General features: G+C 42.7%; 1 protein-coding gene across 1 annotated transcript in view; it reads left to right on the plus strand.

Annotated features, from left to right (window-relative positions):
• The window catches only part of KCTD8 (potassium channel tetramerization domain containing 8), a gene marked incomplete at both ends in the record, with an annotated part of 31,233 nt that extends 25,986 nt beyond the window's left edge, over positions 1-5,247 (plus strand). The window contains one exon of the mRNA XM_081333237.1: positions 4,787-5,247. Within this exon, the coding sequence (XP_081189363.1) occupies positions 4,787-5,247 (461 nt within the window). The remainder of the gene's footprint in view (positions 1-4,786) is intronic.
• Positions 5,248-13,876: the final 8,629 nt, after the last annotated feature.

Consider the following 13,876-nt stretch of genomic DNA (forward strand, 5'->3'; position numbering starts at 1 on the left):
AACTTGTTCCCTGCCTTGTAATTAAGCATCTACTATATAATCAATGTTGTTTTCTATAGATTAAAAAAAAATCTGTCTTGAAATCATTCCCCCCCCCCGCTCCAAGAGTAATTCATCTATTTGCCTTTGGAAATGTAAAGGAAGGTCCATGTCAGCCAACTGAGCTTTTGTTTGTCAGCTGTTTCTACAATCAAGATCCCTTTTTGCTGTTGATCCGTTCTGCTAAAAATATTCTGCTATCATAGAAGCAGATGTTGCCTGGACTTTCAGGAACTTTTATGGTTAAGAGGACAGATTAAATAGGGGAATGTACAGTATGCTCTCCCCCCCCCCAGATTATCTCTTTTATTACACAAGTTGTAACTTTAATGGCCAAGTTTTACAAAACCTTTCAGCAGTCAAACTGGAAATAAATGCCAGTTTCTTGTCTTGCTTTGTCGTGCCTACGACTCAGGATTGCAAATCGTATTTTCTTAAAACGGTTAACTATGACTTTTCAAAAACTCCTCTGTACACATCTTTCAATGATATTGGCAGAAACTGCAAAGCAGTATCTTTGGTAAGTCTGCACATGTTCATATTGTTTCAAGGAGCCAAGAAATAATTTACTAATAGAATTAGGTGCTTAATGTAATAATGTTTATTTTTATGGGCTGATGTTTGCAACAAAGCTCATTAATCTTCTTGATAGTAGTTTTACATGCTGGATGCAATTATCCCATATTTGTAATATCTAGGCATATAAATACCAGTCCCAGCATTGTGTTTTAATCAGGAGCCCTTCATTTGCAATCTGAGAATTAGGCTACATTAGGCAACATTACAACATTATTGTAAAAAGAGGATTATTAAATGAATACGCGTGTATCATTTTGAGCATTTCAAACATTCCCCCAGGCAATTTGCAGTGGATATTTTACAGCTGATTCCCATTGGCGTAAACATTCTCAGAAGCTTTTTTAAAAATCCATTGATAAGCTTACTCAGTTTCATAAATCCGTCTACAGATTCCTTAATATTTCTTAAACTATATTCTGAAGACAAGTGTTTCGCAACCTAGGAAGAAGAAGACAATTTATGCTCAGAGGAATCTGGAGTAGTCAATTTGCAAAGGCCAACTTGTTGTGGCCAGCTCACCATGGGACAAGAGCTACCTTACTATTGAAGAAATGGTGGAATAGAATCATTAACGAAAGGATGCCAAAGGAGGGGCAGAATGAAACGTGAACGACAAAAATTAAAATATTTTTCAAAAATTATTTTAAATAATTAAATTGAACCTCAAAGGTGCTTTGTCTGGAGGCAACTGGACTTTCTGATGTAGCTCTGACCGGACGGTGGGGAATGGAAGGATTTATACTCCTTGCAGAGAGCTGGTTGTTTGCCTCCTTTTGGAGAGTCGTTGAGGCCACTTGGAGGTTTGTCTGTGTCCTCAGGGTCACCTGAGTGGTGCAAATGGGTGTGGAGCCTTCTTGGAACTGCTGGAAGGACTGTGTGGTAGACTGCAGATAGATGATGTTATATCCTTCCCTCCTCCCATCTGTTGAGAGAGGGCTGCTCAATTTTGGGGTACGACATCTATCTCCAGTCTACAACACAGGTGAAGCCCTTATGAACAGAAGAACATCAACACTGCCATCCCTTAGACTCCGCTGAAGATGTTACCCAGCCTGGTAGCAAAACGTTCGGAAACCAACCCACAAGCTCGGAGAACGAACTTCCACCCCCATCCTATATCTGAGCTACATATATTCGCCACTATTGCAAGATTCCTTGTGTCTAATGCTTCACGTAATCATGTTTTTTCCCCAGTTTCTTAATTCCAGTTTAGCAGGAATGGGTGGGATAGCATTGGTTTAAGAAGAGCAATTTGTTCCCTGCATTTGAATCTTGTTTCAATCCCAAATCAATTTGCTAACGGTTGTCTTAACGCGAGACTAGATTAATGCCAAAACTTCATGCGCCGCACAATGCTGAACTCTGGGAACAGATGGCAAATTGAAATAAGAAAGATCACCCGTGCCTAGTCTTAAATGGCATTAGCCTAAGACGTCGAGCTGTTTTAATACGTTTTCTTTATCTCCCCGAAACATATTGTTCCGTGTGTTTGTCTGACTTTTGATAAATCAGAATATGAATGTTTTGCAACAGTGGGCAATTTGTCTTTTTCTTGATTTATAGCTTGCAAGGAGGAATGGAAGCAGAGAGAGGCTAATTCAATATTATAAACTTCCGGTGCACATTTATTGAAATATTGACATTTCACGACCAATTAGGCCATGTTCTTCATCTCATTATCCGCTTACCTTGGCTTTCTTAATCACTTTGGCAAGATTTTTTTTTTAAAAAAATGTATTTTGTGTGTGAGAGATGCGGTTGCTGGTAAACACACAGCCCTATAAACCTTTCTGCCTTTTAAGGACTCTGTGTAATAATAAGCCACCTCCTGCAAATGCTGCCTGAATTTTGTGTAAGGGAATTTAGCGAATGTTGCCACATCTCTGCTCTGCCTCAAAACACGGGGGCAGAGCTCATTTTGCCGAAGGATAGGGCAACATAAAGGACATCTAGTCCTCCCCTTTTACATGGCTTAAAAGGAATTCCAGGTAGTCCATCAATTTGCCTCACTGCCACAATTGAGCACCCAAATTTCTGTGGCTAAGTGAGAACGTTTCTTCAGCAAGCTTCGCCCCGTTTTACGACCTTTCCTTGCCACGGCGGTTAATCGTGAATCGCTGCAGCTGTTTCTTTAATAACACGGTTGTTAAGTGAATCCGGCTTCCCCGTTGACTTTGCTGGTCAGACGGTCACAAAAAGGGGGATCAGGTGTCCCTCGCCGGGATTAAACAGTGGAATGACTTGCCTCCAGAAGTTGTGGGTGCTCCGTCACTGGAGGTTTTTAAGAAGAGATCGGATATCCATTTGTCTGGAATGGTACAGGGCAGGGGTAGGCAACCTCGGCTCTTTTATGACTCATGGACTTCAACTCCCAGAATTCCTGAGTCAGCTATGAGTCATAAAAGAGCCGAGGTTGCCTACCCCTGGTATAGGGTCTCCTGCTTGATCAGGGGGTTGGACTAGATGACCTCCAAGGTCCCTTCCAATTTCTGTATTCTAAGTTCTGTGTTCTAAGTTTGGTTCATGCTTGGGTATTCCTAGGAAATACAAGTCTTGCTACTTGACTCTTTCTGGTCAATTATTCCTCTCCTAGCAGTTATGTTTTATTTCCTTCCACCTTCAGAATGAGAGAGAGAGAGAGAGAGAGAGAGAGAGAGAGAGAGAGAGAGAGAGAGAGAAACAGCAGATAGAAATGGGCAACATATCAAGATTTATTAGTAAAGGAAGGGGGAGAACGTAAGACGAAGTCGAGAGAACAATGACCGTGGAGGAACTTTCCAATGCTTTTCACATGCACAATTAAGAGAAAGATTTAATACAGATAAAAGGATAATGGGACTTGAGCAATGTAAGGCAGAATTTGGAAATGAAGGATGTAACAAATGCTGAACATGTAATTGCGAAAGCGTACAAGCTTTGATTAAGGTGGAAACCGAAGAAGAACACGTTGAGTGATTAAAATGGGCTGTGAATTTTGGTTTTAATAAGTGGGAGAGAATGTGGGCAAATGGGATGAAATTCACACCGTGTTATAATTTAAAACAGAAAAGCTGATCATGGCTGGTTGACATAACCACATTATCTGCGCTGATTGTTGCTTTGGGGGCCAAATTCTACATTGCTCTATTTACCTGTTCTGCAACTTTCGGTACAAACCCTATATTTTCTTTTTCTTTTACTTCTTTATACAGATAGTCCTGGCCTTACAACGGTTCATTGAATGACCGTTGAAAGTTACAACAGCATGGAAAATAGCGACTCATGACCATTTTTTTACACTTGCGACCGTGGCAGCATCCTCGTGGTCACATGATCAAAATTAAGACGTTTGGCAACTGACTCACATTTATGATGGTCGCAGCACCCCGGGATCATGTGATCCCTTTTTGCAACCTTCTGACAAGCAAAGTCAACGGGGAAAGCCAGATTCACTTAACAACCATGTTACCAACTTAACAAATGCAAGGATTCCCCTAACCCTAACCCTTCTTTTAGAGAGCTGTCGAGGCCACTTGGAGGTTTATCTGTGCCCTCAGGGTCACCTGAGTAGAGCAAATGGGTGTGGAGCCATCTTGGAATTGTTGAAAGGACTGTGTGGCAGACTGGAGATAGATGATGTTGTATCTCTCCCCCTCTGTTGAGGGAGGGCTGTTAAGTTTTGACCTAGATAGTCTCTTTGACCCCTCTTTCAAACTAGCGGTCCTCTCTGCCCAAAATGTCAATTTTGCTGTCTTCGAAAGAGCGGCCATTGTCTTTCAAATGCAGATAGACTGCTGAATTTTGTCTTTTGGGGTTTGTTCTCTTATGGGATAACTACGACCTGGACAACTGAGAATCTCCATAGACAATCCACTTATGACTACCTAGGGATTCTAGGCTGATCCCTCTTTTGACTCCGCCCCCGGGTTCTGTCATTCCTTCTCTTACACAACCCTAGCGAGAAAGCAAGATCTTCGGGGGCCCTTCCTCCAAGCATCTAAGCACATTGCTAAGCACATTGATTTCTGCTTTAGATTGTAAGCCGCCCTGAGTCTTCGGAGAAGGGCGGGATATAAATGGGATTTTAAAAAAAATCTGACCTTTTATAGTTGTTTTTTTAAAAAAAAATATTTTAAATGTTTGCAAATTGCTTGTGTCTCCTACTAATCCGAACCCTTTTGTTTATTAGGACCGCCCCAGAGAAATGTGTCTCCTAAACCAGATCACGAAGATGGGAAACACGAAAAGGTGACGGACAAAGGAAGCGAGAGTGGAACTTCTTGCAACGAGTTGTCCACCTCCAGTTGCGAGAGTCATTCCGAAGCGGGCACGCCTCAAGAGAACGCTACTAGCACCCAGCAGCCTACAGGCCACCAGCCCAATACTCTGACATTGGATCGCCCATCGAAGAAGGCTCCGGTCCAGAAAATGCCTCCACCGGATAAGCGTCGGAACAGCGAACTCTTCCAGACTCTCATGAGTAAGTCCCGAGAAACAAACCTCTCCAAGAAAAAGGTCTGTGAGAAGCTCAGCGTTGAAGAAGAGATGAAAAAATGCATCCAGGATTTTAAAAATATCCACATCCCTGATGATTTCCCAGAAAGAAAACGTCCATGGCAATCTGAACTGTTACAAAAATATGGGCTATAGTTTTTCCGTATTGAGTATCCTGTCCGTGGTGCATTAGGTGTCTATTCCATTGCCGGTTTCGTGTGGGTCTACTCCTCGGAGTTTTGGGTCTTCTTTCTTTCTGTGAACTGAATGTTGGATAGGACACGAGTGGACTGTTTTTCTTTCTTTCTTTTTTAAAGGGTAACAATTAATTAAAAATAAAACCTAGATCCTTTTATAATAGTTAACAAATGCATGGTCAAGACATTTGAGGCTTCAGCCTTCTCATCCATGGAATAAATATATCATCAGATCACTCACCATTTTATACACATAATAGCAGTGATATAAAGTTCCAGAGCGCAAAAGGATGGCTCTAAGGAAGGGGTGGGGAACTACGGCCCCCTTTATGACTTGTGGACTTCAACTCCCAGAATTCCTGAGGCAGCCATTTTAATAGGTAAGACTCAGGTTTTAAGGCAGAGGTGGGGAACTACGGCCCCCTTTATGACTTGTGGACTTCCAGAATTCCTGAGCCAGCCAGGAATTCTGGGAGTTGAAGTCCACAAGTCACAAAGGGGCCATGGTTCCTTTCCTCTGGTCTAAGGATACAGGGGTAGAATTTGGTGCAAACACAGTTTTCAAAGTTAACACAATGAAGGAAGCTTCCATTTTGTATGAGCACGATAGGGACAACTAGCTCACACAAGGGTGCAAAAGGTTGTGTGCTGCTGGGATGAATATTTTGTTCATTGCCAAGATGATAACTGTTAAATGCCTTTGGAATTGAACCTTAGGAGGATTTGTGTATGGCTGTGTGTTTGTTTTGTAAGGATGATGTAAATATGCCTTATATTGTTCAATGATCACACCGACGTTCATCTAATTAATGTTTGCCAGGGTTATTTCTGGGAAATGCAAATATATATATATATATATATATTAGCGGATTGTGAAACTGGTTTGATGATCTGAAAATCTTCTGTTTTCATGTTAATCAGCAACGTTGGAAAAATGAAAATAAACATGTTCTTAATGTATTGGTTTAAAGAGGCCTACTATTAAACCTTCCTGATTGATTGATTGATTGATTGATTGATTGCTGTTTGAACCTTCAAGTACATTTTAAGAAGATATTACTCACTGCCCTCTATCTTGCTACCATGTTGTAAATAACATGTTATAGACAAAATGAATAATGCTTGGATTATGAGTTTGAATTTTAATTAAAATGTTCAAGGTAAATTCAACAAGTTAGGAAAAAAAGAGTCTTATAACATTCAGAATTGTTGTGTTAAAATTTCACCACGAGTGCACAACTCTTATCTGGCAAAGAAAATGGTATTTCTGAGATAGTAAATTAGCGTAAGAGACTAAATTATCCTTAATAAGATAGCAGCCTCCATTATACATTTCACAACATATGAACATCAGGATGACACAAAACAACCCAGCAAAGCAGGTTTTATTACAATTTAAGAATTTGCAGAGACAAGTGAAATATTGCTGTCTATTGAGGGTTTTTAATATATATATATATATATATATATATATATATATATATATATATATATATATATATATAAAGGTAAAGGTTCCCCCGCACATGTGTGCTAGTCGTTTCCGACTCTAGGGGCCGGTGCTCATCTCCGTTTCAAAGCCGAAGAGCCAGCGCTTGTCCGAGGACGTCTCCGTGGTCATGTGGCCGGCATGACTAGACGCCAAAGGCGCACGGAACGCTGTTACCTTCCCACCGTAGTGGTCCCTATTTTTCTACTTGCATTTTTACGTGCTTTCGAACTGCTAGGTTGGCAGAAGCTGGGACAAGTAACAGGCGCTCACTCTGTTACGCGGCACTCGGGATTCGACCCGCCAAACTGCCGACCTTCTGATCGACAAGCTCAGCGTCCTAACCCACTGAGCCACCGCGTCCCTCATATATATATATATATATACAGTTTGTTTTTCTTAATTCTATTGTTTCGTGCCTTTGTTTGCCCCACTGTTGTATCTTCAACACTTTAATTCAGTCGATCAGACTTGGAAGAGTTTATTGGTGACATGAGTGTTGAAATATTTTCAAGTATTGAGATTTTGTAGCCTTATTTTGTGAGTTCATGTTATAGGTTTAAAACCACACTTTTGCAGTCTTGACCAATTCCATAATCATTGGCTTAGTAATGATATAAATGTTGTAAAAAAAACACCAAACCCATGGAGTTGTGGAATCAAATAATCAATATCCGAAATCTCCCCCATCTAATTGGAACCCTGCAAGTCCTAGAAAATAAATCAGCATTGTCTCACGCTTAAGTCACACCTCATTAAAGACGTCAGAACAACAACAACAATAATAATACCTGGTTGATACCTAGGATGCTGGCAGCAACCCGTGTCAACCATTACTGCCAGTCAATCTGAATGTTCAGTTGACTGAGGTTCATGTTTAATGAATAAAAGAATAATAACAATAACAATATTGGAAGGGACCTTGGAGGTCATCTAGTCCAACCCCCTGCTCAGGCAGGAAACCCTCTACCATTTCAGAACAAGATTTAGTCCTAACTACATAACTGAAACCCAAGGATTTCAGTGGATAAATTCTAACCATGATTACGTACCCATCAAAATCTTCTCCCTTTCTCTTCTGCTTCCATTTTTCTTTTTTCCTGGACAGGTAGTCCTCGAATCTACAACAGAATTATACTCAATTACCTTCTGTGTTTAATCATGTCTCAGAATGTAATTGTTGTTCAGATGGACGTTGAAAACGCGGCATCAGATCGGCGTGCCGCCTCTTTTCTGCACAAAGCACACAAGTTACTGTATAACTGAGGAAGAAATAGCGGATGCGAAAATTGCGATGTGTTTGGGACAAAAAAGAAAAAAAAATAGAAATGGCGTTTTTGGCTTCAGTTAATTCCGTGCAATTCTTTCCTCCTGGCTTAATCTGCGGCCTGCAAACATTCACCAATCTTCTTTCTTGTTTTTATTTCCCAGTTTTTGCTTCCTCCCGTTGGAGGGTTGCCAAGTCCACCAGAAGATTTTAGCGGCAAAGCCGATCTTAATCCTTTCTTGGTTGATTTACAATTTCTATTAATAAAAAGGGCCCAGCTTGATTTTCCTTGCTTATATAAATAGCGTACACTTTCCTCTAGCAGAGAAATGAGTGGTAATGTTCTTCGTAAAGACACCATAGGCCACACATGCACGAGTGCTGTAGTTTCTGAAAAGAAATGTCACCAGGATGAGAAAATGGGAAGCGGTGTTTTTTTTGGAAGGAAAATAGTATCAGAAAAAAATGTTATTCCACAAGTGAGACAATCAAAGGCAGGGGTCTTCAAACGTGGCCCTTTTATGACTTGTGGACTTCAACTCCCAGAATTCCTCAGCCAGACAGGCTGGCTGAGCAATTCTGGGAGTTGAAGTCCACAAGTCACCAAAGGGCCAAGTCTGAAGGCCCCTGATCAAAGGGATTCAACTCTTGGCTCTGCCTGTGTCCAATGTAGAAAAAAACAAATTCCCTGACAGAATTATGGAGTAGGACATGAGGAACTGATTGCATGGATATATTGTGGAGGTAATCTATTGTAGACATGTCTGTGGAGATTCTCTGTCCTCCAGGTCATGGTTGTCCCATGGTTGCCTTTTCAAGAGGCAACTGGACTTCCTGGCTTTTCTCTGAAGACGTTTCGCTTCTCATCCCAGAAGCTTCTTCAGCTCTGACTGGATGGTGGGGAATGGAAGGATTTATATTCTTTACGGACAGCTGGTCATTTGCATTCTTTTAGAGAGTCGTTGAGGTCACTTGGACCCTGAGGACACAGGCAAACCTCCATGTGGCCTCAACGACTCTCTAAAAGAAGGCAAAGGATCAGCGGTCTGCAAGGAGTATAAATCCTCCTATTCCCCACCATCCAGTCAGAGCTGAAGAAGCTTCTGGGATGAGAAGCGAAACGTCTTCAATGAAAACCAAGGAAGTCCAGTTGCCTTTTGGAAAAAGCACCTTTGGGATAGCTATTGTAGACAGTTTCCCCAATACAGACTCAAGAGTGTTAATACCACTCTAAATGTCTATGGAGATTCTCATTCATCCAGCTCTTGCTTGTCCCTAAGGTGCTTTTTCCAAAAGGCAACTGGGCTTTCTTGGGTTTCCCTCCCCCCCCACTGCTTCTTTGAAAACATTTCGCTTCTCATTCAAGAAGCTTCCTCAGTTCTAACTTCTTCACTTAGAACTTCCTGGATGAGAAGCGAAATGTTTTCAAAGGAAAAGAACGCCGAGGAAGTCCAATCGTCTTTTGGGGGGGGGGAAAGCACCTTTGGGACCAAAATATGGGGGCCCTCACCAGCCACGTCTTGGTAATATATACATGCTGATCCACTCAAACCAGGAATGAATCTAGTTTTATTGTAGGTGGGTGGGGCATGGCATCCCCAGAGAGTCTTACTGGGTTTCATGCAGCCCGACACAAGTGGGATCCTGAAGCTAAGTCCCAACCTTGGCGTCCGTCAGTCACACAGTGCCCAAGGACATTACGGTAAGAGAGGCCTTCCCCTTGTCACGTTTTCTGTAAAATAAGACACTTTCCCTTTTCCCCATCACATAATTCATTATATTTTCGATTCATATAAAACAACATCAGATCGACCTGGTAAATGCTTCCTGGAATAATCTGAATGGAAAAACGGAAATGCCACACGCGCTGGGAAAATGCGAGCCTTTTATCGGATAAAAGACCAAGGGATCTGTTTTTTTCCAGAAGCTTGAAGGAGAAGCTAAATTATATTTCAGATGAGACAATGTGGCCTCTGCTCCATTATTCATCCTCTGAACTTGAAGTGTGCTCGGATAAACACGCTATCTTTTGTCCTCGTCGTTTTAAAGAGACGATTGCCGTTCTTTGGTAATTATCCGAGTAATGATTGGATGGTTCTTAAATGCTGCTCGCACTCGGTTGAGATGTTTCATGACCAAGCTAGGCAACATCAGCAGGGTAAGAGAGAGTGAGGTTCCTGCAACCGTTCTTCATATGTTCTAGCCACTAGTCACCTAATCATCTTTGTTGATCTTCTCTGCACTCTGTTTTAGCTGATCCCCCAACTCCTCCTGCTAGCTAGGTCAGTGATGGCGAACCTTTTAGAGACCGAGTGCCCAAACTGCAACCCAAAACCCACTGATGTATCATCGGGTGCTGGGTGGGCGTGGCCAATTGGGTAGGTGTGGCCAAATGGGTGGGCATGGCCCATTAGGTGGGTGTGGCTGCGGTGGTAAAGACAGACTGAGTGGGACTAAAAAGTTCAATCAATCAATTCCAACTTTGCGAGATCTTTTTTTCCCCCCAGTGAGAAGTTGAAATTGATTGATTGATTGATTAACCCTTTTTTTTTGCACACGGCAGCGGAGGCCTAAAGCGAAAAGGTTTTATAAAACCCAGCTGAAGGCCTAGGACTGGGGCGACGGTGCGCGTGCCCACACAGAGGGCTTTGTGTGCCACCTGTGGCACGTGTGCCATAGGTTCGCCACCACGGAGCTAGGCTCTCTAAGGTCCATGTCCCGTGTTAGCATGTTGCCAGAAACCTAAAGGCGCAGCTTTTAGTCATTTTGCTCCTTCGTATCAATGTCGTTTCTAATAATTTCAGACATGTGCACCCTACCAATGAGGGAGAGTTAATGAGAGCCATTAACCACCTGGGGACAAAGATTAATGAGACAGCCCTTTTATGCCTAACCAATTTACCAGTGCCTCTTTGTTTTTGAGGATCGGGAGAAAATACACTCGCCATTTTCACGAGAACCGGGTGACTGCTGGCCTCCCACTTTAAGTCTTTAAGCATTAACACTGATCCTACCTGGTATACAGGTAGGACAAGACTGATGGGTTTGGCCAAGGCAAGCTGGAGGATTTCGGGCAAAGGACATTGGGCCTGGGGAAGCTCTCCATCACGTCCTTTGCCAACGGGAACGCTGCTTTCCATAAGTCTGTTCTAGTTGGCAGCTCCCAGAGCTTGACGGACATGCTTTGGGCTATGATGATCCCTCTGATTTCCTACGAGTGAGTTCATCGCCCTTGGAATAAGGTTGTCGGAGGAGTTATTGTGGGGAGGAAACTCTAATCCGTGCAATAAAAAAAGCGGGCCATGGAAACAATAGAAAATCCATGTAGCTTGGGTTTTAGACTTTGGCCGTGGTTTGCTCTCCAAGCTTCGTTCATATTTAGTTTCTGAACGTTTTGTTACCAGACAAGGTCATCCCATCAGTTGGATTTACTAAGTGCTACAGAGAATGTGTTACTCGTCCCAGCTTCTGCCAACCTAGCAGTTCGAAAGCACGTAAAAAATGCAAGTAGAAAAATAGGGACCACGACGGTGGGAAGGGAACAGCGTTCCGTGCGCCTTTGGCATCTAGTCATGCCGGCCACATGACCACGGAGACGTCCTCGGACAAGCGCTGGCTCTTCGGCTTTGAAACGGAGATGAGCACTGGCCCCTAGAGTTGGAAACGACTAGCATGCAACCTTTACCTTTACCTTTTACAGAGAATGTATTTTGTTTTCTTGAGATGGTTATTCAGAAGCCATCCATGAGGGGCCTGCAGCAACATCCTTCGAGTTTAATTTATCCCATGTGATTGTGCAACCCAACTCTTGTTGCCTTCCCAAGTCAAGACGTAGCTGTTGTTCAATCAACAGCTATTGAAGCAACGACTTTTCTTCAAGGAGGCCCGGTTGCCAATCATTGCTCATATGGCAAATCTAGACAGCACACTAAAAAGCAGAGACATCACCCTGCCAACAAAAGTGCGTATAGTCAAGGCCATGGTCTTCCCAGTTGCAATGTATGGCTGTGAAAGTTGGACCGTAAGAAAGGCTGAGCACCAAAGAATTGAGGCCTTTGAACTATGGTGCTGGAGAAGACTCCTGCGAGTCCATTGGACTGTGAGGCGATCAAACCGGTCGGTCCTAGAGGAGATCAACCCTGACTGCTCTTTAGAAGGCCAGATCCTGAAGTTGAAACTCAGATACTTTGGCCACCTAATGAGAAGGAAGGACTCACTGGAGAAGAGCCTAATGCTGGGAAAGATTGAGGGCAAGAGAAGAAGGGGACGACAGAGAATGAGGTGGCTGGATGGAGTCACTGATGCAGTAGGCATGAGCTTAAATGGACTCCAGAAGGTGGTAGAGGACAGGAAGGCCTGGAGGAACATTGTCCATGGGGTCGCAATGGGTCGGACACAACTTTGCAGCTAACAACAGCAACAAAGACAGTGACATTATCTGCTGATTGCCTGAAAGCAAGACTTCTCATCTCTCCGAGGAAGCGTTTTCCACGAAGCTGCTACCATGTGGATCTTCCATTAGATCGTTTTAAATGAAGCTGGTACTCTTCCAGCAAACTGAAGCAAAGACTCTGGCAAATGGGAAGCAAATCTGCTAACCTGTTTCTTTCCAGTGAACCTTCAAGAAGGGAACAGGTGCCTCTCATCTGTCTGAAATTGCTTTCAACTCAAAGGCAGGGGTCTGCAAGGTTTAGGCGCCAGCACACCCATGGATAGAGCAGGATAATTACGCAAAATCCCCTCATTTTGCACTGAGAATCAAGGCTGGGATTTCTTAACTGACAGCGGGTGCACACATGGGCCCGCCGCTCACAAAAAAGAAGCTGTGCACACGTGCATGCCTGCCCCTCATGCAAAACCATCTCTTCCCTCCCCCACCCCGGACCACCAAAAGTTGGGGAACGCTGCTCTAAATTGAAGCAATGCCAACCTTTTAAGGAAAAAAATATATATGCTGTTTTCAAGGATTTGGAAACCCTGATCCAAAGAGCTTTTTTTTTTTTGCAATAGTTCAGTAAAATTGCTTGGACTTAGACGCCTGTTTAAAATTATTTTGCTCTTTTTATTGGCATGGTGTTAATTCAGGCTCTTAGAGGTAGCCTGAATATTTGAGAAAATTACCCACCTTTCTTTTTTTTGTAAGGGAAGTTTAATTTGAGCAATGATCAAGGAAAGTAAAAACTCAGATACTTATTGTATAACAGGCATTTGTAGGCTACGTTTCCTCCCCCTGCCCGCCCACCTCCGCGACAGGTTAACATAGCACTGAAAATTATTTCTAGCAATAACACATCTGTCAATGCTGCTTACATCGGATGTTTTTGCTTTGACAACAAATGGAGAGGCAACCATTTTCTTTTTATGTTTTACTCTCAGAGTTAGAGTTAGATGATGCTGGGGGGAGGAAGTGCATGGGAGTTTAGCTAGACATAACGATACTGGACCTAATGTGAGAACCAAGGTTATTGAAATAAGAGATGATAAGAATTGGCAGGCTGGAGAACTGGAGGGGAAGCCTGCATTTCAAACTAATTGGAGAATGTGATTTAGGACTGTTAATTGGGGGAGGGAATTGTGCTTTGATACTATCTGCTCAGGGGAGGGGAACTCAGATTTTGGCTTTTACTATGTCCATGCCAATGTTATGCTACCTTAAAGATTCTTTAAGGTAAACAATGCCTCAAAGTTCTTTGAAAAGTTTCATCTGTCGGAACCAGGACATCATTCTAAACCCAGATGCAAAATCTTCTTTTGCCCTCTGTTCTACTCAGGAAAAGTAATTGTGCAATTCCCTTTCGTTCTGTTTCTTTTATTGGGAAGACAAGGACAGGT

This window comes from Vipera berus (assembly GCF_964194415.1).
Source record: "Vipera berus genome assembly, chromosome: 7".
NCBI classification, from domain to species: Eukaryota; Metazoa; Chordata; class Lepidosauria; order Squamata; family Viperidae; genus Vipera; species Vipera berus.